General features: G+C 39.7%; 2 protein-coding genes across 2 annotated transcripts; both read left to right on the top strand.

The window, feature by feature from the left end:
• Nucleotides 1-1,447: 1,447 nt before the first annotated feature.
• On the top strand, nt 1,448-3,212 carry LOC144526818 (regulator of G-protein signaling 21-like). The gene is made up of 5 exons (XM_078264489.1): nt 1,448-1,615; nt 1,715-1,774; nt 1,869-1,930; nt 2,024-2,190; nt 2,301-3,212. The coding sequence occupies exons 1-5, from the start codon at nt 1,545-1,547 to the stop codon at nt 2,484-2,486; spliced, it is 546 nt and encodes a 181-aa protein (XP_078120615.1). The 5' UTR covers nt 1,448-1,544; the 3' UTR covers nt 2,487-3,212.
• Nucleotides 3,213-14,927: 11,715 nt separating this feature from the next.
• ro60 (Ro60, Y RNA binding protein) lies at nt 14,928-25,984 on the top strand. The gene is made up of 9 exons (XM_078264488.1): nt 14,928-15,010; nt 15,885-16,465; nt 18,606-18,826; nt 18,974-19,120; nt 19,219-19,356; nt 19,464-19,580; nt 21,866-21,982; nt 22,240-22,386; nt 22,804-25,984. Exons 2-9 carry the CDS (start codon nt 15,892-15,894, stop codon nt 22,954-22,956), a joined length of 1,614 nt encoding a protein of 537 aa, XP_078120614.1. The 5' UTR covers nt 14,928-15,010; nt 15,885-15,891; the 3' UTR covers nt 22,957-25,984.
• The last annotated feature ends 122 nt before the right edge of the window (nt 25,985-26,106 follow it).

Genomic DNA, 26,106 nt, shown 5'->3' with positions numbered 1-26,106 from the left:
AACTGACATTTTACCATTTGAGTAGAGAGAATTACACTAATTAGTCCACATGAGATGTAAAGAAAGCGTGCATGAAAGCTATTTGGCAGGGATGAGCACTCCTCTTTGAACATTTCATGAGCTGAAAGAAGCAGTTTTGCCAACTGTTTTGGTCTTTCTCCGAGGCCAAGGATGTTTTTATATACAGCATTGACATGGCTATGTAACAAATTGGACCATGTTGGCTGAAAATGTAAGAGCTCAATCAATCTGCATCACGTATGAAAATCAGGAACTTACATGATGTACTAGGTCATTAGACATTCAGTGATGAAAGTGGTGTCCATTTCTGACTGCTGCAGTGTATTTCTTAAACTTGGAGGGTGCCAGTGTTGGAAATGTGAGCAGCTTGGTGATAGATGTTTGTTTTTTTTTATCAAGATGTTTAAGGATTAGGGCTAAGGTTCTCAAATTGAATTGGCTAAAAGCAGATAAAACAAGCTGTAAACCTGACTGAAGAATTTTTCAACATAAAGTCGTCATAAAAAACAGCAACAATTTCAATTTCAAAAAGTCCTGATCTGTGTATTATTGCTTACATCATTAGTACTGAACGGAAAGACATTTAGAAACCTAAGATAACAAAGGCTTGATCAAATTCTCTGTTAAAAAAGTCTTTAAAAATCCAGATGAGAGGTTAAAGTGGTTGTTTTGTCACAACTTCCTATCAACATAACAGGAAGTCAATAAAATAACTATAACTGTAACTATTTTTTAACTAATTTATTGATTTTTCTCCACCACTCTTGTCTAAAATGGAAACGCTCGGGTGGTTTAGTCACAAAACCACAGTGTCCCTGGTTTAGTCCTGGTGGGCGACTAGTGTTTTATGTCACTCTGTTTCCCCCCCATATTTCCTATCTGAGAGACCTGAAAGATTTATGAAACCAAAGAACACACTGAGGTTAAGTTGAGAGTTATTTCCCAAAATAGAAAATGTTGACCTATTGCTTTTGGCTAGTTAACTAGCTAACATTTAGCAACCAAAAGCTAGTGGTCATACAGGTATTGCTGCTGCAGAGTAAGGCTGTAGTAGCAAAAAACCCTCAGTGTATTGTATTAAGCAAGTAAGCATTTTATTGCTCATGTTATGAGTTCACCTTTTCATTTGTAAAGGGAAGTTTGTTTCCAAAACATGAAACAGTGGTTCAACATTGGTTCTCAGGGCAGACTGGTCTGGAACAGATACTAAAGTATTTGCCTATCTGCTGCTGAATTTTCCACTGCCCCATTTGCATCCTCAGACTTTAAAACAAACAAGTATATAGGTCTAAGTACAGTACACAGACCGTAGTTGCAGCAGGTTAACGTCATACCCAACTTCCTCTTTTTCTGTGGTTAGTTCAGCGTGATGTTGTGACGCTACAAACCAACTACACATGTGCTGTACATATATAAGTTGACACTGAGCAAATTCATCAAACAGACACAGTGACAGTCGCAGATCTCACAACTCTCTAAGAGCAGCAAAACCCACAGTCACCCCCGTACAAAGCATTGTTGCCATGCCGAGTCTAGTCGCATCACCACCAAGGGAGCTGCAGCAACTCACCATGGACACTAATAACAAGAAGAGGTAAATATTTTATCATGACTGATGCTGATGATGAACCTTTTTAATATTAAGACCATGTTAGTAAAATAACCGTTGTTGGTTTGTGTTTTGGTTGACCAGAGGAGGAAGCCTGAAGTCTCGGCTGCAGTGTAGATCATCTCAAGTCGAGAACACTGAGGGGTAAGTAAAGAAAACCTTTCCATTGGAAACTAAACATCTAAACTGTTGGCATATTTGTTGCACATGTGAGTGACAGTGCACTCCTGTTTTGCAGGCTTTGTTTCGAGGAGATGTCCCAGTGGTCACATTCACTAGAGAGACTTCTATCATCCAAATGTAAATTAATCAATACATAGTCCCATAGTCAAATTTCATTGTCAGTATTCTTCCTCAACGCTGGCTAACTGCTCATTTTTCATATCTGTTTAGATGGCATAAAGATATTCCATGCCTTCTTGAAGTCAGAGTTTAGTGATGAAAACATTGAGTTTTGGCTGGTCTGTGAGGACTTTAAGAAAATCAAGTCTTCCTTCAGGATGTCCTCCAGGGCCAAAAAGATCTTTAAACGCTACATTCAAGCTGAGGCTCCGAGAGAGGTAAGCACAGCTGTGTTTATAATGCAGACAGATTTACAGTTCTTTTTGCAATAAGTATCACCCCTGCTACTACTTTTTTACCATCTGCTTTATTTTTTCTTTGCTTATAGATCAACATTGATCACAAGACCAGAGAGCTGATCAGGCGGAACATGAAGATGACCACCACAGAGTGCTTTGACGATGCCCGGAGGATCGTCTACGGGCTAATGGAGAGGGACTCTTACCCACGTTTCCTCAGGTCTGACATCTATCTTGCTCTACTGGACTCCACATCAGAATCGGTGAAGATGTAAATAAAACAGATACCTGAGAGATTGTGTTTTTTTAGAAGCTGCATTGTTAAGCAGAACCCAATGCTGGACTACCTGAGAGAAGCTGTGGTGTATGTGTTTGCTTGTCCTAGGAGCACTAGTGGTGATTCTTTAACACCGAAAGCACCTATTTTCAACACATTCATGCCTTCCTTCTGAGTTGGAGAAGACATGCTTTGGAATTGGCCACAGCCACATATGACAGTTTTAGAGAAGAGAAGTCAGCTCTGTCCTAAAAAAGCTGAAGAGAGTTTGTTTACAAACAGCTGGTATAATGCAAAAGGATGGGTCGAGGCCAAAAATGGCTACAGTTGTACATTAGCAAATGCCGTGATAGCCACTGTAAAGCAAAAGATTTCCCAGAGATGCCACGATTATGTATTGAAAATGCTAGGGACTTTCTGTGTGAGGTGCCAGGAAGTGTGTGTGGTGCAACACCCTCCACCCAAGGTGCAAGTGCATGAGCGGGTATCTACATTTGCTAACATGCTATCTAGATGTGTAATGTTATGCACAATGTTATGCATACAAACTTTCTACATTCTGACGTCAGTGCTGTCCCACTGACGGATAACGGATATCTTGAAATTATAATAATTTGTAATAAGCTATGTGTTTTGTTGTTTTCCACAGTTTGAGAACATGTAATGTGAATGTAAATATTAAGGTAGAGTTGTACATAATAAAAACTATATATTTGCTTTGGAATCTGCATACAACAAATTACTTTAAACGTACAGTGCCACAATGACTAAAATCTGTTATCAGATAAACAGAAAAAAGGTCAGGTTCCCACTTTAGATAAACATCACCTTAAGAAGCCATGAAGCAACTTAGTCACCAATTCATTTATTCATTCATTTTTCATTCATATACTTACTCATAGTTATAATATTTACTACCTAGTGTTTGCAGCACAGATATCAGAATTATTCCTCATTGCAGTACAAAGCTTCACATGTCTGAAACTGTGTCCTCGTTATGTTTATATATTCCAAACTTGGGAATAGTTTGACATTTTGGGAAATATGCTTATTTGTTGGAGTTAGATTAGAAGTTTGATACCACTTTCATGTCTGTACTGTCAATATGAAGCTATAGCTGTTTAGCTTAGCTTAGCATAAAGACTGGTAGCTAGCTTGGCTCTATCCAAAAGTTAAGAATTCCACCTACCAGCATCTTTAATGCTAAAAAATTAACACGTTAAATCTCATTTGTTTAAAGGTTCTATATAAGACATTCAGAACCACTAGTGGACGCACTGAAGCACCAGCATCTCAGACCAAAACAAATGGCCGCGTTGGCCACACCACCCATATTTAATGTTTGAGAGTGGTATCAATCTTCTCATCAAACTCTCAGCAAGAATAAGCATATATCCCAAAAAGCTGAATCAATACTTTAATCCTTAGCATACAGTTCCCTCTCTTAAGGTTGGAAAAATAATCTTTTTTCACATTGTCTGACACTATTTTGTATCAGCTTGTCTCTGCTCCTCATCAAAACTACAAAAAGGTTGTTTTTTTCTACAATGAGTGAAACACTATTCCAGTAAATTTTAATGTTTAAGATGTCTTGTACATCATTTCTTTGAGATTTCCCCAAAATTCCCCAAAATTCTGCCTCACACAATTGGGGCTTTGGGTACTTTGAGGTTACCACTAGAATCTAAAATAAAGTTCTGTGGGTTTAAACTGTGTCTGGCTGCACAGCATAAGATTGCAATGCGGATGAGTGAGGTTTAAAGGGTTAACAACTAGGACCACAGTGAGAAAGGCTGTTGCCTAATACTCCCACCTAAACGGCATTTTACATCAGATGCGTCATTGGTCTTTGATGCTTTTGGTTTCAAGCACATTCTACAATTCGTTCAGCCTTTGTTTAACCATTCAGTCTTTCATTTATCAGTATAGCAATGACACGTCACCCTCATAAATTGTTCTTAAAAGCAGGACGTTTTTTAAAGTGAAACTGTATCTAAACAAAAAAATCACCACAAAGGAAGTTTAGGAGTGGGAACTCACCAAGTATCACGCTGTTGAAGGTTACAAAAATTAGGGAGAAGTGTTCAGACCCAACTGCTCGACCACATCCTCTTTTAATCTCACATGTGCGTCCTGAGGCAGGTGAACATACAAGTAATAATACCTCTGAAAGGTCATTTCATGTTTTGCCAAAAGGGCTTTCAGCAGGATGAGAACATCCATTTTTTTTCCTATATAGGTCATTAGCTATTTTTTTCATTCAAATGCAGCTGAGGTGTTAAACTGATACAGATCAACCACTGCCTGACTAATCATCATTTCCTTTTTTGCAATGCTCTGTTTATTAGTAACGGTATGATCCTACAATAGATTGGTCATATGACCATGAGAAGCTATAAAAGACCAAACATTTGGTCACATCTGAGAGGCAGGATGTTCACATTGTATGACATGTATCTATAAAATACTATTGTAAAACTTTGATGATGTCCACTATAGATACCACTTAGTCATTGAGACCATAGGTTTAGCTGCCATTAACGTCATGAGACAAAATGAGTCACCCTTTTGGAACCACATGGGCTGTTAGTAGGTCACTGAATTAATGTTGCTCAACCAGTTAAAACAAAAGGCTTTGTTTCAGGTGAAAGTGTTCCAATGTGGAAATTTTCAGCCAGATAAAAATCTGCTTCAGTCAAACATGAGGTTACAAAAATTCCACCAGTGGTATAACCAAAAAAAATCATCATACAAATTAAAACAGAATCAATTTAAGCATTTGAAGACATTGGGTATACTTTGTTTACTAAATGTATCTGAAGGAACAAACAACAGAACAGTTGGGTCCACAAATATTGGATTATCCTGTTGTGTTTATTGCATTCATATTTCTATTCATGCTTTGTTTTAATGTGTATGCTGTTTTTAATGTAAAGCACTTTGGGTTTACATGTAATGAAAGGTGCCAGCCTGAGACACACGCATTTCAACCAGTTCACACGCCACACCTGGTATTTCTCACGCTGATGAAGGCACAAATGCACTGAAAGCAATAATTGATGCGCCTCATTTGATGCTTTTATTGCACACTGCAGGCATCAGATTAGAATTGCCAACGCCACAAAACCAGCCGTATTTTAGAAAAGGTCGCTATTTAGGCAAAGGTAATACTAACCCCATCAGTGGTTGCATTAGACTTTGTGCTCACCGCTGCTGCAAAATTATGAGCGTGATTCACATGATCATTAATATCCTCTGCTCTCGTTAACATAAAAATTAAACAAATAGAAGACTGTATTGTCAAAATGACAATGCTTAGATGCTGACATTTAGCAAATATAATCAGTAGGCAATTTGATAATTTAACTAAGTTAAACTACTGTAGCGGGAACTACCACAGATAAGGATTTGAGTACTTTGCTATGTGTTTATATTTCTGTTTGTCTGTCTGTCAGATTTTTGTCACCGCAATAGTGTCACAACCGTGCAGGGGCAGGCGCAAAACTTTGCAGGTGTGTGTTTGAGATCAAAATGAAGGCCAAGTTTAAAGATGGATGTGGTAAAAGAAAGGGTGCTAGAAATAGAAATCAAATCAACATTTTGGCCTGATTGTAGATTGTAGATGAAACTTTAAGGATTTACCAAAGCTATTATGTTCATCCCACAGGGGAAACTATACCAAACTGCAATACAACCCATGCAATAGCTGTCAAGATATTTAATTAAAAGCATTAAATGTCAACCTGCTCGTGGTGCTAAAGGAAAAGTTAGGGGATTTATCCTCTGGGGACCATGAATTTAATTTCATGGCAATCCATTCTGTAGCTGTTGAGATATTTCAGTCTGGACCAAAGTGGTGGACTGACCAACATTAGTCCCGCTTTGCCAGACCCTCCTCCACAGTCTGGCTAGTCCACACAGCATTCCGGGATGGGAGAAAAATGTGCTCTGGTTTATTGGCATTTCTTTAAACCAATCACAGCGCTACGCACTGGGAAAAGATACGGTGCCCGCTGCAAAATAGCCTCAGGAAGGAACTTGGTTTTGGTGGAACATCAGTGTGTATGTGTAAAAGTTCTTTTAGTCGTGCAACAGAAAATTCAGATTGGACAAATAGTCTAGCTAGCTGTCTGGATTTACCCTGCAGAGATCTGAGGAGCAGTTAACGATAGTCCACATAAATCGACCGAGTTTAAAATTCCAACTCAAACAAAGCGGAAGGTAATGGACATCCGGCTGAAAAGACTGAAATCCGGCAGAATTTCCGACGGCAACGGAGCAATCCCGTAAGTGGAACATCATAGATATAGACTAGACCAACATGGACATCCCTAGAGCCACACTGCTAACATGACTAAAAAACAGAAGTGCATTTACATGTTTTCATTTTCTGAGCTGAAAGCTGGGCAGACATACAGAATACTCAAGTGTGTTAAGTGTTAAGCTTACCAGAGGTCAGTTAACCTCATCTGTGAGCACAGGTTTTGCCAAAACATTAAATATATCAGATATATTTACCAATACATGCTAAAAATGAGTTAATGAGTAATGACAGATATTTTTGATTTGATTAATTGTAAAATTCAGGGTTAGAATTAGGTAATAAATCTATCCAATCTATCCCAGCATGCATCAGTTGGAAGACAAGGAAACAACCAGGACACACAAAGAGTCTTCAGTCTGCACGATCTACAGGTGTTCAGACTGTGAGAGAAGCGCTAAAAACGTACTTGACCATGCATGTTAACATTCATTTTAACATGTTAAACCCAATGATACAGCCACACGTTAACCACTGAGCCTAGCTGACCTGGTGTGAATTGCAAATGAAAGGCTGTAAAACTATTTTCAACCTTGGTTTTGGCTGCCAGAGCTGCATTATGTAAAACTAACGTGATCAAAAGCATACCTTAGTGACAATGGTCAAAGCCTATAATGCAAATCTAGCTCTATATTTATATCTACAGTATAGAGGGGTTATATAACTTCTTAATTTAGAACAACACAGTTTTATATGCTGCAAAATGTACTGAATCATTCGTGAGAGTAAAGCAGGCTACAAAAGCTTAAATTGATGATCAAAGATGATGCTGACCCACTATGAGTTTTATTCGTACATCAATCAGTAACAGTGTTGCATATTCTGGTCCCCTATGGCCTGAATAGGTGTAATTACACTGGTTTTATGTATGTAATTGTGTATTACTCACACAATTGCAGACTTAGATATTCTGATTTGCTTCTCTGTTTTGTCTGTTTACACTATTTCCTTAGCACTGACCTTAAAGCTATAGTGCGTAGTTTCTGTCGTCGGCCCAGGAGGAATTCTAAGTAATGACAAAACTGTAGGCGCGTCCACATGATACAAGCCTTAGGTGATAGCGCACGCGCCCCCATCCCACCCCTCCTCCACGCAGTTGCTTGTAGTCAAGGAGGACACAGAGCATTAAAAAAACATGGACTCTTCAGAAGAGGTAATGATCTCCACTCGAGCTTCTGCACGGGAAAGTCACCGGACGACACAATCTCCTGAACATAGCCATACTGAGAAATACAAAGAGAGTTGTGTGGAGCTGATAGTCTTAATTAGCTCTGTAGCAACTCATTTGCAATGGCTTGAATGTAACAGACGTTTATTAATATCAAAATGTTATGCACTAAAGCTTTAATAATGAATCGTGTATGCTACAAAAATATGCTCATATGGTCCCATTCTTTTTTAAGTCAAATGTAGTAAGTGTGTGAGATCATTTAACATGTTTCCAATTCAGTTACACTTCTTTTACATATTCTGTTGAAACAAATGTCTTTGAACCACGAAGAGTAAAAAAAGCAGGGTATATATATATATATATATATATACACACACACACACACACACACACACAGTGGGGCAAAAAAGTATTTAGTCAGCCACCAATTGTGCAAGTTCTCCCACTTAGAAAGATGAGAGGCCTGTAATTTTCATCATAGGTACACTTCAACTATGAGAGACAAAATGAGAAAAAAAAATAAATCCAGAAAATCACATTGTAGGATTTTTAATGAATTTATTTGCAAATTATGGTGGAAAATAAGTACTTGGTCAATAACAAAAGTTCATCTCAATACTTTGTTATATACTCTTTGTTGGCAATGACAGAGGTCAAACGTTTTCTGTAAGTCTTCACAAGGTTTTCACACACTGTTGCTGGTATTTTGGCCCATTCCTCCATGCAGATCTCTAGAGCAGTGATGTTTTGGGGCTGTCGCTGGGCAACATGAACTTTCAACTCCCTCCAAAGATTTTCTATGGGGTTGAGATCTGGAGACTGGCTAGGCCACTCCAGGACCTTGAAATGCTTCTTACAAAGCCACTCCTTCGTTGCCCGTGTGGTGTGTTTGGGATCATTGTCATGCTGAAAGACCCAGCCACGTTTCATCTTCAATGCCCTTGCTGATGGAAGGAGGTTTTCACTCAAAATCTCACAATACATGGCCCTGTTCATTCTTTCCTTTACACGGATCAGTCGTCCTGGTCCCTTTGCAGAAAAACAGCCCCAAAGCATGATGTTTCCACCCCCATGCTTCACAGTAGGTATGGTGTTCTTTGGATGCAACTCAGCATTCCTTCCCATCCAAACACGACAAGTTCAGTTTTTAACCAAAAAGTTCTATTACACTGGTTTTATGTATGTATATTGGTTTCATCTGACCATATGACAGTCTCCCAATCCTCTTCTGGATCATCCAAATGCTTTCTAGCAAACTCCAGGCGGGCCTGGACATGTACTGGCTTAAGCAGGGGGACACGTCTGGCACTGCAGGATTTGAGTTCCTGGCAGCGTAGTGTGTTCCTGATGGTAGTCTTTGTTACTTTGGTCCCAGCTCTCTGCAGGTCATTCACTAGGTCCCCCCGTGTGGTTTTGAGATTTTTGCTCACCGTTCTTGTGATCATTTTGACCCCACGGGGTGAGATCTTGCACGGAGCCCCGGATCGAGGGAGATTATTAGTGGTCTTGTATGTCTTCCATTTCCTTATAATTTCTCCCACAGTTGATTTCTTCACACCAAGCTGCTTACCTATTGCAGATTCAGTCTTCCCAGCCTGGTGCAGGTCTACAATTTTGTTTCTGGTGTCCTTTGACAGCTCTTTGGTCTTGGCCATAGTGGAGTTTGGAGTGGGACTGTTGAGGTTGTGGACAGGTGTCTTTTATACTGATAACAAGTTCAAACAGGTGCCATTAATACAGGTAACAAGTGGAGGACAGAGGAGCCTCTCAAAGAAGAAGTTACAGGTCTGTGAGAGCCAGAAATCTTGCTTGTTTGTAGGTGACCAAATACTTATTTTCCCAAGGAATTTGCAAATAAATTCATTAAAAATCCTACAATGTGATTTTCTGGATTTTTTTTTCTCATTTTGTCTCACATAGTTCAAGTGTACCTATGATGAAATTGCAGGCCTCTCTCATCTTTTTAAGTGGGAGAACTTGCACAATTGGTGGCTGACTAAATACTTTTTTGCCCCACTGTATATATATATATATATATATATATATATATATATATATATATATATATATATATATATATATATATATTAGGGCTGTCAATTCATTAAAAAATGTAATCTAATTAATTACATACTCTGTGATTAATTAAATCGAAATTAATCGCATACATAATTAACGGTGCCTGAACCGATACTTTTTAAGAAAGTAAAAAAAGAAAAGAAAAAAAAAGGGTACTAAACAACAGTTGATGACATTAAAGAACGGCTTGTTTATTGCTAAGGCCATATGGTCAAAATTAAATGTTTAATAATAATGTATAACAATAACAATAACTTATTTCACTAGTAAATTGCTGTTGAACGACAAAAACAACCACCAGATGGGAAAAGGACATTTACAATAACTTCAAATGCACCACGAGGCTGTAGTTTACCAGTTTCATTGAACGCACCGTCTGTGTTGTTTTTCCAACGGCAGCTGCAGATTGTTACATCCCGGTGTTGAATCCTCTACAGTAAAACACAGTCAAACTTTACATCGTTTAGCGTTAGCTGTCAGCATTTAACCGTGTTTAATCCAGCTACTAGCTAGCGGTAGGCTAACGTTAGCTGCTGTTGAGTATAGTGTTAACTAGCGTCACGTGCAGCTGTGTTTGTGTTACCTGTATCGTCTGTTTCAGAGCATCAGAGAGAAGTGCAGACATATCAGTGGCACCAGATTTCGGTAGCCAGGGTTGGCAGGAAGAAGATTTGTATAAGTAAATGTTCCAATTAATGATCCAGGCAGCACATTCTCGTCTCCCTCCTTCATTTTACAGTCGAATGGTGGCTAGAACGGCTCCGGGTCAAACGTCAATATGGAATGGATTAATCTGCGTTATTTTTTTTATTTTGACAGCCCTAATAAATATGTAGGTTGTTGATTTTTTTGTGACAGTAATAGGCTTCCATAGAAATTCCAAGAAAGAAAAAAGCACGAAAACAAATTATAATATTTCTGCTAAACAAAATTACTGTTTCTTCTTATAAATTACTGGCATGTGTTTGTTTTCAAGCCTCTAAAAATGATGCATCTAAAGCAAGGACAAAAATCACTCTTTGGTCGCAACTGGTAGAAATACAAACAGTGACGTAGGGTCGCAAGTCAAAAATGTTTAGAACTTTACTATTCACTGAAAGTGAGTATACTAGTCATATTTCACATGGTATATATAATCATACCATTGCAACGTCAACAATGAAGTCATGAGTTGCTGATTGGATATGATCTGCTATACCTGTCACTGTTGATAATCTACAACATCAAATTTGATTGTAACTATTATAATGAGGGTCCACTGTGTGCATGATTTCTCTGTGTTGGAGCTGGCACACTGCTGAAGACATGAAGTGCTCTCACAGAACATGGGGTTAACAACTATATTCTGCACTACATAATTCCATTCAGCTGATTTATTTTTCTCCCATTCAAAGTACAGCCTATAGGTTATAAAAGTGTTACAGCTCACTTTTGGATGTATGTATGAAGCTGCAGGTTTTCTCTTTGACGGCTACTTCCTGTTCGACAAAGCCCAGTCTCGTCCTACAAACCACATGCTAATTCATGCTTATCAAGTCCTTGTGTCAGTGGCAAGATCGAGATTTAAGAACTTTATTGCCATTATGCAAGTACAACGTCCAATGTCCATGTCAGCCACAAATAGTGCATTGTATCTCCTCTACTCTATTACTTTAAGAGAACAATCCTTACATATATACATTTTCATGGTATATGATTGGATACGGGTGTATGTGTGTGTGTGTGTGTGTGTGTGTGTGTGTGTGTGTGTGTGTGTGTGTGTGTGTGTGTGTGTGTCTGTGACATCATGCACTAATGTGGTCCTGAAGACACCTACTGTAGCAGGAACTACCACAAAAGAGGATTTGAGTACTTTGCCAGGTGTTTATATGTTTGTCTGTCTGTCTATCTGTCAGTCCGTCCGTCCATCTGTCTGTCTGCGGCTAGCTCTTGTCACAACCACAAAAGATGCAGTCACGGAACTTTACAGGTGTGTAGTTGAGATCATTAATGAAGGCCGTGTTCGAAAATAGGTGTGGTTCGAGCAAGGGCGCTGGAAGTATAACAGCATTTTAAAAAAGCGAAAATAAAAATAAACAAAGTCTGAAGAACCAACAATGATTGTGGAGAGGAGGTAATCCAGAAGCTGTGAAAGTAAGACACAAGGAACTGCATATAAAAAGATAAACTGCTAAAAGAAACTTTCAAGCACTGACTTGAATGGCGGGCTAATTAACGTAGAGACTATATAATGCATTTAACTGTGATGTGGGTTGTGATATACAGCAAAGTTTTCTTCTATAAATAAATATTAAGAAAGAGCACAAGGTTTGACGCACTTTTAATGTGGTTTCTTCTGATTACATGACAATCTGTAACGCTGTATGACAACAGAGGTTAAAGATAGCAAGACGCTGACACCATCACAATCGGATTCCACTCTGGCTTTGACCCTCATCAGTGAGAAGAGGCAATCAGGATCCAGTGGGGAAGCTGTGATGTTGAAAATCTAACTGGAATCTCATGCATGCTGAGAGACAACGTCAAATTATCATTCACAGAGGCGTGCAATTCAAATTCAACAATAAATGGGCTCTCTAAGACATCTCTGGACCTCCAGGACACAGAGAGAACGTAAGTACAATACGTCTCATTTGCAATGAGGCTTATTTTGAACTCTCTTTGTTTTATGCACCTGGGACAGTCAGACTTTCTTGATACTGTTATCCTTTCTTGTAGACATAACGCATGGAAATCCAGAATAACTTAATCCAGAGCTCATTACAATGGAGGACAATCAACAGGTGTTTTTTTAATTGAATCATACTGCGTACTAACATTGTGCTGTCTAATGTTTTCTTTCAAACGGGAACACATCACAAAACCTTTCTCTTCCTCCTTCTGCAGACAGGAAACAAATGAAACAAGCTTATTGGGAGAATCTCTTGAGAAACTCCTTTCCCAGAAATGTAATTTTCATCCGCTTTCAAGCAACATAAAACTAATATCACGGTTGGTTTCTGTTCTTTATAATGAAGTTATGTTCCCTTGTGTAAAAGGTGGACAAATAGCATTCCAGGACTTTCTGAAATCAGAGTTCTGTGAGGGAAATCTGGACTTCTAGCTTGCCTGTCAAGAGTTTGAAACCTCTGACAGTCCAGAGTAGCTACACAGAGAGGAGCAAACATGTAGAGTTCATCGGGGACGAGTCTCTCAAACAGGTAAAAACAAACTCTATGAGGTGACCAAATAATAAAGGGAGAACTGAATGTGCAGCCCAATGTGCTCAAACCCAAATATAAGCATAGCATAATAAAAACATAATTTAGTTTACACATGAGTATTCAATGTGTTTTTGCACAATGACAAGAAGTGTAATTTTCTAGAAAACGCTTCAAGTTAAAGTCCTAAAAAAAGACACTGACCTGTATCATTTACTGTACATCAACCACAGCCACCAACATTTTAAAGAGTTACTTCCCGACCAAAGTAATGATGCAGGTGGCTGCACAGTAATTGTCTACATTGAAACAGAATGTTCAGTTATTGAAGCTATGTTTTTTTTTTTTTTACATATCTTTGCAGGTAAACTTAGAAATATATACAAGAGAGATCATCAGCCAGAGTCTCCAGCAACCAAGTCCACCATATTTTGTTGTGGCACAGAGGAAAATCAGTGTGTTGGAGAATGACTCCTTCCCATGCTTAATTCAATTTGAGCAATGCAAAGTCCTGTTTGATGCAGCTTCTAAGCAAAGAGGCCTTAGGAAGGACAGAAAGGCCTTGAAGATACGAAGTACTGGAGATCTAATGCAGCATGATTCAAAGTGGTGTAAAGTGTTGCACAGACACTGAGCAGACACTTCCTCTTTCCTCAAAATGTCAACTTAACTATCTGACAAGTCTGAAAGCTGTGCCAGTGCAATGGACATAACACCCTGCAGGCAGTGCCATCTGGTGCACAGTGAACACTGGACATCGCCAAAGGTTAAACTGTGTTTTTTAACCCTGTGGTGCATCTGGCTGTGACAGACAATGTATTGGATGTTAACCTTAATATTTTTGGTTTCATAGTGAAATGCACATGGCTACAGGACTTTTGTGTATTTTGTGATTTTGCTCTTGAAATTTGAATGATTTTGCCAGGTATGCATCATGAGGCATTTCGATTTTGGTCCCATTTTGTGGTAAAGTGATACAACTTTGCAAAATTCATAAACTGAACAAAAAGACTAAGTGTGCCTTAAATGGTGTCTTACAATAACAATGCATCCTGTGTCCTTGCAGTTGATGTGCTACTGCCACCCAGTGGTGGCTGGGAAAAGTTACATATGTATGTATAAGTTTGAGCTATGGTCTCAATATTTGCAGAAACGTAGGTTATACAGGTTGTCTGCAATAATGAGAAAAAAATAATAATTTCTGATTTATATTTCAGTTTTTTTAAATCACATATCTAAAATAAGCTCCAGAGTTCAGGTGTCTAAATACCTTCAGTCACTCATTAAAAATCAATGTCTTGTAAAGAGAATAGGAAAACAGTATGGTTTGTGAATATGTTTTCTTTTCTTTTATTTCAACTTGTGCCTCCTTCCATGTCCCGTAGCCTACCTGGGTCTTTTCTAATTTGATTGTAGAAATAGTGGTTCAAAAACTGGCAGCATCAAGAGGAGATTGAGATAGGAGTTCAAAGAGGAAGTACCAAGGTACCAAATAATAGTGTGTGTGTGTGTGTGTGTGTGTGTGTGTGTGTGTGTGTGTGTGTTTGTGTGTGTGTGTGTGTGTGTGTGTGTGTGTGTGCGCGCGTGCGTGCGTGCGTGTGTGTGTGTGTGTGTATATGAGATGGTACTCGGTATCCCAGCTTCCATCGCGGTACCGCCCCTGATTATCTCACTTGTCGGTCAGAGGGGAGGCCTCTTTGCATCTTGCTACATCAAGAAAAAAAACTTTACCACTCCGCACATATTTTGTGGTAAGTTCATGTAGCTATATATCATGTATTTGTAGACCGATATGTTTTAATTAGCAAACATCGTATATTTGCAGTGAATACAACACAATTTAGTTAAGGTTTGCGTACCTATGTAACGTTAACCAGCTGCATCAAGCTGCGCCTAGCTTTCCGTTGGGAAAAAGCTGTGGGAGTTGGTATCTGTGGTTAGAGGAGACCGGGATGCTAACATTAACGTTAGTAGCTGAGAAGCATTAGGAGTAGGTTGGGTATTTTTGCTGCGTAACTAGCTAACGTTAGATATCTATTTACCATGCATATGTAACATTTTTAAGAAGGGCTAAGCTACTTGGGTTACGTTAACTAACTTCGCATTGCCCAGACTGCCATCCTCTTCAGGGAACTGGTAACGTTAGCTTATGTTGACAGGCTAGTTAGCAGGGTTTTCTAGCATCCTCTATTGACGGCTCAGTGTGGCTTGTATCTGTCTGATGTGTATCATCATGTATTCCAATCTACTTTAAGTTATTTCTGTCAGTGCATTGAGGCAATGAGTAATGTTGCTAGCGAAGTTAACGTTATCTTGTATTAATTGAGTCTCTCTGGTTGCCTATTGATCCCTACAGCAGTTTACTGAGGTTGGGTCTTTGCGAAGTTGCAATGCTGCTTAATCTTCACACAGGTATCATGATGAATGGAAATTTACTCTGGCATCATCCTCTTAAATCTGAGCTGTGGTTGGTACATGTAGTCCACTGATTATTTTAATCTGTGTCAGTTTGATCTGAAGTCTGGTAAAGTTAAAGGGTTCTTTCATTAAGTATCAGCCTGTCACTGTGGCCAATAAAAATAAAAGTTGGTAGAAGAATTCCCTTTCTCCACTTTCTTTCTCTAGTGTTACAATGGAGCCTTCGGGAAGTACTCCAAGCAACCACACCCTGAACTCAACTGGTGATGGCTGTCCCTGGGAGGTCAGTGACAAGGCCAGACTGTGCCGCTTCCTCTGCTATGGCTCGGAGGGAGACTTATACACTGCCAGAGAGGAGGGCCATGTCAGCATGGAGAGCGCCGGAGCTCTGCTGTCCCTGCTGCAGGAGAGCAGAGGTGCCGAGGTGGTGGAGGAGATAAAAAGGTTCACTCAGGATGGGCGAGCTGTCCGACTCGGCCCCTCCTTTTTTGCCTTGGCTTTGTGCTCCCAGCACTCGGAGCTAAAGACCAGACAGGCAGCGTTTAAAGCCCTGAAGGAAGTTTGTCAGGACCCTGCCCACCTGTTTTCTTTCATAAATAACAAGAAGGAACTGAAAGAGGGTATGAAGTGTGGTATTTGGGGACGTGCCCTGAGGAGAGCAGTGTCTGACTGGTACAATGAGCAAGATGCCATGAGTCTGGCTGCGGCTTTGACCAAGTGTAAACAGAGAGAGGGATGGTCACACCAGGATCTGCTTAGGCTCTCACACACTAAACCAGCTAATGAAGGTGAGTTAACACAGACCCATACTGATGGCTATTTACAGGCAACACAACTAAAATGTAGAAAGTTTGCTAAGCTGAATACCAATAAGCAGTATGTGTGAGCTTTAATAGAGATCTTACGGTCATCATTGGTAAGATTTCACAGAGTGTTGTAAATGCTACAAAGTCATGTAATGATTAGAGGAGGGAAAATGCCTCAAAAGTCATGATAAACAGAAAAACTCCAAAAGAAAAGAGGAACAGTGGTCACATAGACACTTAACAACAAGGACAGAAGACACTACATGCTACTGGCTCAAAAATGTCCAAGTTAAATGAATGACAAAATGTTCAAAATACCAGCACCAAAGCATGATCTTGATTTGTGTTGTAAGATTTATGTTATATCTTTCCTGACCCTGTACATTTGTAAACCTGACCTAACTAACAATCTGTATCATGTACAGTGGTGTGAAAAAGTGTTTGCCCCCTTCCTCATTTCCTGTTCCTTTGCATGTTTGTCACACTTAAGTGTTTCGGAACATCAAACCAATTTAAACAAAAGTCAAGGACAACACAAGTAAACACAAAATGCAATTTGTAAATGAAGGTGTTAATTATTAAAGGAGAAAAAAAATCCAAACCATCATGGCCCTGTGTGAAAAAGTGATTGCCCCCCTTGTTAAAACATACTATAACTGTGGTTGTCCACACCTGAGTTCAATTTCTCTAGCCACACCCAGGCCTGATTATTGCCACACCTGTTCACAATCAAGGCATCACTTAAATAGGAGCTGCTTGACACAGTAAGGTCCACCAGAAGATCCTTAAAAGCTACACATCATGCCGAGACCCAAAGAAATTCAGGAACAATTGAGAAAGAAAGTAATTGAGATCTATCAGTCTGGAAAGGGTTATAAAGCCATTTCCAAAGCTTTGGGAATCCAGCGAACCACAGTGAGAGCCATTATCCACAAATGGCGAAGACATGGAACAGTGGTGAACCTTCCCAGGAGTGGCCGGCCGCCCAAAATTACCCCCAAGAGCGCAGCGACGACTCATCCAAGAGGTCACAAAAGACCCCACAACAACGTCCAAAGAACTGCAGGCCTCACTTGCCTCAGTTAAGGTCAGCGCTCATGCCTCCACCATCAGGAAAAGACTGGGCAAAAATGGCCTGCATGGCAGAGTTCCAAGGAGAAAACCACTGCTGAGCAAAAGAACATCAAAGCTTGTCTCAATTTCTCCAGAACACATCTTGATGATCCCCAAGACTTTTGGGACAACATTCTGTGGACCGATGAGACAAAAAGTGGAACTCTTTGGAAGGTGTGTGTCCAAGTATATCTGGCGTAGAAGGAACACTGCATTTCATAAAAAGAACATTATACCAACTGTAAAATATGGTGGTGGTAGTGTGATGGTCTGGGGCTGTTTGCTGCTTCAGGACCTGGAAGACTTGCCGTGATAAAAGGAACTATGAATTCTGCTGTCTACCAAGAGATCCTGAAGGAGAATGTCCGACCATCTGTTCGTGTACTCAAGCTGAAACGAACTTGGGTTCTGCAGCAGGACAATGATCCTAAACACACCAGCAAGTCCACCACCGAATGGCTGAAGAAAAACTAAATGAAGACTTTGGAGTGGCCTAGCCAAAGTCCTGACCTGAATCCTATTGAGATGTTGTGGTATGACCTTAAAAAGGCCGCTCATGCTCGAAAACCCTCTAATGTAACTGAATTAGGACAATTCTGCAAAGATGAGTGGGCCAAAATTCCTCCAGGACGCTGTAAAAGCCTCATTGCACGTTATCGCAAACGCTTGGTTGCAGTTGTTGCTGCTAAGGGTGGCCCAACCAGTTATTAGGTTTAGGGGGCAATCACTTTTTCACACAGGGCCATGATGGTTTGGATTTTTTTTCACCTTTAATAATTAACACCTTCATTTACAAATTGCATTTTGTGTTTACTTGTGTTGTCCTTGACTATTGTTTAAATTGGTTTGATGTTCCGAAACACTTAAGTGTGACAAACATGCAAAGGAAAGGGAAATGAGGAAGGGGGCAAACACTTTTTCACACCACTGTATGTTTTGACCTTATGTCATGACTAAGATGAAAAAAAGACCACTTGAGTAAGACTGTAATGGTCATTTGTGTTTTCAGCAATTGCCTTGATCTGCAAATATGTAACAAAAGGATGGAAAGAAGTCCAGCTTGCCTACTCTGACAAAGATAACTCAGAAGAGGTTGTCAAAGTGCTTTCGTATCTTGAAGTGGTGGAGAAGGTCAAGCACAGTTGTGATGAAACCGAGGTCATCAATTTAATAGAGGAACACAAACTGGAGAGGGAACAGCTGCTGACAGACCATCTGAAGTCCAAGCAGGTGGGTGGTTCGTGCTGGTGGGAATCTCTGACTTCAAACACTTCAGAATCAGCTGAAAAACAGCATTGCGTTGTCAGGGCATTTGTCATTTGGAAATATTTTTTTTCTCATCAACTGATAAAGGGGTATGTGTTTTTTTTTCTGGAGGTATGGAGAGCTTTGTTAAAGGAAATGCCTCTCCAATCAGTGCTAAAGATCTTGGGTAAGATGACATCAAAAAAAATTCTTGAACCAGGAAGTTCAGAAACACAAGCTGTGTGTGACAGAATCCAGAGCGAGACAGCCCTGGCGAAGGTAGGACCCATAGGACTGGCTAATTGATTTACAGTAGTGTTTTTAATTAAACATGAGTCAAATGTTAAACTATTTAATGCCTGTCTTGAAATCAACAGGCAAAGATCCACCCTTTCAGCATACTTTTGTTTGCTGAAAACTACAAAAGAGGCCAAGGCTATCAGGGTAAAACAAAATGGGAACCAGTCAGCAGCATCCTCAAAGCAATGGACTCTGCCTTTTATAAGAGTTTTATGGTAGGCTCTTTTTTATTTTCTAAGCTTTTCAAAGACCTTCAAAGAAGTAACAAACAATAGCATCAGCTAACTCTTAACCTCTCGTACTGTCGCGATTCTGTCTCCAGAATGTGGAGCCTGTGGGTAAACGCTTCGTAGTGGCAGTAGACGTGAGCACATCGCTAAGCAGCATTGTCCCAGGGACGTCAATCAGCACTGCTGTCGCCGCTGCAGCTATTACCATGGTAAGACAATACTAGAGCAAGATATCTACACAGTGTGTGGGCAGTTGTTGTCCAGTGTTTCCTCTATGTTGATTTTGCCATGGCGACTCGCCACAGCAAAATTTCTGCTGCCGCCACGGTATCAGAAATAGGGCAGACGCACAACAGGGTTTCCGCTATGTACATGTAGCAGTGGCGCACCGCCGCTCCTTCAGCTGTTTATGAAAAGTCATAAAGTCGTAATTACACGACTGCAGAGCCGTCTGCTCTACTGAACTCAAGCAAACTGTCTTCTGCTCTCGCTCCCCTTTAGGGAGAGCTACTGGAACAGTGACAGGACGTCATCACTCGCGAAGTCATGGCAACCAAATAAACAACAGGGCGAGAACACTTGTCGCTCAGTCTTAGGCAAAGTCGCGACATGAAATCCGCACTCACGCGGTTGCTGTGAAATATGACAGCTACAGTTTATTGGAAAATAGCATTGTGGACACTGAATTTGATGAATTTACTGTTTATCCAGTCCCTCCAGGATTTCGCGGCCTTTTTTTGAGATTGTTGTGGCCCAAAATGCCTGATTTTGCGGGAGCTTTTGATAAAAGTTGCAATGTCTATAGTTCATTAAAAAGGAAACTTGTTTTGGGGAGAATAAAACTACTCTGTGCGGAGATTTCCTAGTAACCTTACCAAAAAGGCTCAGAATGCTGCAAATGTTGGTATAATCTGAAAATGGCTGGTGGATTTAAGACAAAAAATTATAATTTATTGAATAAATCAAATCTGAACATATGTGTCAGTGGCTTGTTGATCTTTACATTGTTAGTTAATTTCCTATCCTGGCCTGGGACACACATTCATACGGTTTGATAAAGTAACGTTACTTATTGGACTTTAACTTATCATTGCACTTGATACACACAATAACGAGCGTAGTGTCAATTTAGGTCCTCGTGTCGTCTCATCTCTGGTTTTTCCTGCAGCCACCGTGTGTGTTTGTGTGTGTGTGTGCGCGTCAGTCGCGGGCGGAACTGAGCAGCCCCGCCCACTGCAGAGAGCCGACAGGATTGAAACAGCAGCAGCTTTCAGCGACCTTTTTAGAGAGAAAAATGTTTTACAGCGTACATTGATTAAAATGTATACAGGTCGGCAGGACGGTCTGAAATGTTTTGCACGGTCTTTCGCTGTACGTTTTGTTGGTAAATGTGAGATGTTCGAGTCAGTCACACGCATCTCGTCTTCATCAGAAACAAGGAAATGATCAACCCGTGGCCGTTCTCACTCCCGCTTGGTCATTGGCTCTCAGAGTCACATACTTACGGCACGTGGGACTGCTGTGATTGGTTGAAGTCGCGGGAAACTTCAGGTTATTGGTCAAATTTGCAGAAAAGTTGTGGTGATTGGTCAAAATTGCGAGTCGCACCAAATTCACGGTGATTGGTTGAATTTGCGTGAATTGGCGACATCGAGAAATCCTGGAGGGACTGTTTCAGACCCCAGATGAGACAAGAAGCTAACGTTAGCGAACGCTGCGGTCCCTCTGCCTTTGACTCCCCCCTGCAGGAGACGCTGTATTCCGACACGCTGTATTAACGTTACTGTTTTAAAACCGTTTTCCAGGTTAGTGGGGGTGCATACCGCTCAAAACCAACATGAAAAACGTAGCTAGTAATGTTCACTCAGCATTTTGTTTTGATTTGATTTAACGTCACCGCTCATTTTACACACAAATAACCTGTTTCAGGTAACGGCACCCTACGGTACCGTCTATTTGCTGGACGGTTTCAAGGTAGCCTAACCGTCGGTAGCTAACACTAGCATATAAGCACGTGGACAGCGACGTTATTGTTCATATTTTGGCACAATGTTTCTGACCATAGTAGTGGTCATAGTGACTGGAAGTGTGATGTGAGATGCTAAAACGAAACTACACGCTGTTTTCAGGTAAGGTACTTTTTGACGCTGCTGAAAAGAGGGAACACTGTTGTACCAGTTGGAACAGCTGTGACTGTAAGCAGGGCTCAGGCCGTCCCATCTTTTAGGAAAGCCTGGGTCAAGGAATTGGTCTGTTGACACATACTATGGATTCCTACAAAATTCTTATTTCTTATTAATTCAAACTTATGGCTAAGATTATCTTAGCCCACAGGCCCTCTGGGAGTTATTAGCTGAGAGACGTGCCAAATGTTAAATGTGAGAGTACTTATAGCATGTCTAGTTATTTTGTTTTGTAGCATTGTGTGTGTCGCATATGTCTGAGAGAGATTTTTGTAATTGTTGATGTCCTGCTTTTCTTTTGCCTGGCACAGATTTTTGCAAGGACAGAGGCAGACACACATGTGCTATCCTACTCTGAAGGAGCTTTGGTTCCATGCTCTGTCTCTGCTGACATGACTCTCGCACAAGCAACATTTGAACTGGTTAAGGTAAGTCACAGCTTCAAAGAATAAGAAATGAATTACAGCTACTGATCACTCATTATACTTTGGGTAAGGAAAACATTTTTTTTTTTTTTTTTATACAACCATCTCTGATTTCAGACTACATTCTGTTACAAATTATATTTGTATATTGGTCACTCCAATAGCAAACAAGCATTGTGTTCATATTGACTTCACTGAATATATCTTGGTCTTGATCTTGAGTTCTGTTTCTGACCTTTCCACCATACTGTATGTTACAGATCCCGGGTGGCAGCACAGACTGCACCCTTCCCATCACATGGGCCACAGAGAATGGGAAAGCTGTAGATGTGTTCATCATTCTGACCAACAACCCGTTGTGGACGTTCACTGCCAGCCCAGTGGAGTCTCTGAAGAAGCACAGAGAAGTACATTTATTCATACATGTCTGCTTGGGGAGTGGATTTTATGTCCTCTGGGATAAAGATTGTTTAGAAAATAGGCTTACACAAACCCCAGATAAAATGAATTTGCAATTTGATGGGTGCAGACTTAATCAGACAAATGGGATGAGGTTCCTTTTCACATTTATATTAATGCTGATCAATTTCCAGAATGACATGACATTTGAATAGTACAGTTTATTTCATGAAGTAGTGTGTTAGAAAGTTGAGCGCTAGAAGACGGGCAATTTTCTGTAATGTATAAGTATAACTGTTACTGAATTAAACTGTCATTTGCTCCCTTTTAAAAATAATGTCTTTAACACAAAAAAAGAAAGTAACATTTTGAGCCCAAAAACCAAAACAATAAAAATAAAAAGTTGATGTGTATTTTCTCAACAGAAATCTGGAGCCAATTCCAAATTGGTGATGTGTGGGCTGACTTCCATTGGACACGCCATTGCAGACACAGAAGACAGGCGTTTACTGAGCATCTGTGGCTTCGACCTTGGAGCTTTGACCGTCATTCGTGACCTGGCCCAGGATCTGATCTGATAAAGAATTGGGATTGTCTCTAAATTGTGTGGTTGGAGCACAAAAGGAAGGCACAAAAGTGCCCTAAAAATCCAAAAGATGTTGGCAATTACAATTCCTAATTCTCTTTTTGTGTTTTGTCGCTTACAAGTCAATAGACAAATTGTCCAGCGGGCTGGACAACACTCAGCAAATTTTATGTGCATATATTTTTTTCAGAAATTTAAAAAGGAATTGATAAGATATGTCATTGCATATCATACTGTCAAGAGTGTAAGTGCAAACAGCACTCTGTATTTTGAGTGCTTTGATGGTTCTTGGTGAGACACTAACCCATTGAACAATAAATTCCACTTATTTATAGCCAGATGTTGGTAGATTAAATAAGAGGAACAGTGTAAGAGTCCGAATGTTTGAGGCTTAGTGCAACTGTAGGTTTATTTTAAGGTGATTCACTGTTGTTTCTAGTATGTATCTATGGTATGATTTGAGCAGGTTTGATATGATGGTAGAGGCCTTTTAAATTTGAAAGCCTGTCCCTCTGTATTATGTAGCATAATTATAAATAATTACTGGTGTACTGTAAAAGAGAGGAGTTGAAAACTAAAGCACCACAAGTTGAAATGTATTCTATTGACTGACTTGGTCAGAACATGTTTTTTTAAAAGTAATATACATGTCTAGAATTCAATTTACACAACTCTTGCCTTTAGTCTAGGTACAATTTGTAGTTATATTAACATTTGTTTTCCCTTAAGACAATTCTTCTTTTAAAACTGAATTTTCTGTTCTGCTCTTGTCCAATTTATCCTATAAAGCAATGGTTCTCAAACTTTTTACACCGTGTATCACTTCAGAAAATATTAGGCTCTCTAAGTACCACCATCATGGCCCACATTAAAATAGAGTAGCATATGTTTACCCTACAATATTTATTGTTGACAGACAACCCCCCAACCCTAACCCCCAAATCCTTCTTGTTGGTTATTGGCTGGAACGCTAGAAGACTGTTTGTTTGTTTGTTATGTTTGGTGGTGCAGGTTGGCACAGTTTTTTTGTTGCCTTTTTTGGAGCCTGGGCTGTCTACAGAGACCTGTCTAGAGAGAGATTTCTTTACAGTGTGTTCAGTGGACAGGCAGCTAGCAGATAGTGAGGAGATGTTTGCTGTATGTGACAAAAAATGTTGTAGCCTAAAAAACGCGTGACATCACCTTTAAGTAGCGACTAGCACTTGTGCTCGTCCACTATAGTTTCAACAGGGCTGCTCGAAATATTCTCCTCCTCATCAACACTTCTCTTCCTGATAGTTCCTGTTTGAATGGTTGCTGATAATGGGCAATGTAGATATTGCATTAAAGATCAGCCACTTCTTTCTACAACAGTCGAGAACCCTTTTGCAATTATGCAAGCACATAATGTAATCGGAAAACTGCTGCCCTGATTAATAAAACAATGCAACTGATCTCAGCTGGTATTCTGTCTGTAATGGAGTGGAATGGAAATTTCTAAGTGACCCCAAACTTTTAACCGGTAGTAATGTAACTATGTAGCAAGCTGATATCTAAACAAAAAATATTACACTTAAACAAACACTTATTTTTAATTATTAATTTAATTAATTACAAGTATTATAGTCAAGTCAACTTTACAATATTGTCAATTCTGCAATATGTGCCGGACATACAGAGCAATTGAAAATGTTTCTCTCCGACCCACGGTGCAATAAAGACACGTATAACAAGTATAATATAAAAGATAAGTAATATATACAAATAAGATCATAAAAAATAATTCATATTTATAATTAAAAAAGATAAGTAATATCTATGATACAGTAATACATTCTAAATAGTGCAAATTATTATTGGATTATTATTGGAAATGTAGTATTTCTATGGTATAACGTTTTTAAATATAGACCACATATACGATATCAGAGGGAGTTTGCGTACCACCAGTGGTACTTATACCACAGTTTGAGAACCAGTGCTATAAAGAATACCCTAGGTGCTCTTAAATGTGTTGATACATTTTTTGGGGGGATTATATGGGATTTTCCTTTGTGACACAATAATGCCAATGTTTGGGACTGTAAGTCAGTTTACTGTAAATTGGAGAAGTTGGCTTATTCTCATATTATGAATTCTATGCTATTCTTCATAGCTATTTAACGTCGGTTTAACGGAACTGAATCTGCTAGCACAGTAATATTTCTGTACTTTTGATTTAAGAATGTTCATTATGCAAAAACTAGTCTATATCCACGAAGTTCAACTTCCGGGATTGCTCCAGTGCCGCAGGAAATTCCGCCGGATGCATGTCTTTTCGCCGATGTCCGTTTTCTACCACATTCTTTGTGTTGGAATTTTAAACTCCGGGGAATTACGAGGACTATGGTTAACTGCTCAAAAGATCTCTGCAGGGTAAATCGTCCACCCTGAGGTTTCTCTTGCACGTGTAAAACAACTTTTGAACGTACACGTTCCACCAAAACAAATTCCTTCCCGAGGCCTTTTTGCAGCGGCTCCGTGCAGAGCTTAGCACCACCCATGACGATTGTGATTGGTTTAAAGAGATGCCAGTAAACCAGAGAACGTTTTACTTCCATCCCGGAATGCTGTGTGGAGTAGCCAGACCCCCCTCCGCAGCGCTGTGGAGGAAGGTCTGGCAAAGCAAGACTATGCAAAAACTAACATAACTATTACTTTCTTGGAATAAAATCAATTCAATGTAATTTTGTAAAACATGTCACTGTAGAGATTTAAAGTGCAATGCTTTATATTTCTTCAAACAAAGAATAAACCCGCTGCTTACAGTGTTTTAGCGTTTGGGGCCAATCCATTTTGGGGAAATGCAAGCAAACAACTACAGTGTTGCTTCTTGTTTTGGTCAACAGTAATTGTAATTACTGACAACATTCACATAACTTGTTAATTCATTTAACTCATTAATTCACTCTATATAAAGAGGAATACATACCTGACCATGTTACTGTGAAGGATCTTTGTCCACATGGTGATACTGTCATTGTCAGTTTGGCCAAAGGTAAGCTATTAAACTAAAATATTAGATCGTTTGAAGTCTGACACAAGATATAGTTATTATGATGTATGGTAGTTCACAAGTCTTTTACCACCATGATTAACTTATTTTCCCTCATATTGTCTGTTG

Source organism: Sander vitreus, chromosome 12, assembly GCF_031162955.1.
Source record: "Sander vitreus isolate 19-12246 chromosome 12, sanVit1, whole genome shotgun sequence".
Classification (NCBI taxonomy): domain Eukaryota; kingdom Metazoa; phylum Chordata; class Actinopteri; order Perciformes; family Percidae; genus Sander; species Sander vitreus.
This window is presented reverse-complemented; position numbering and strand designations above follow the sequence as displayed.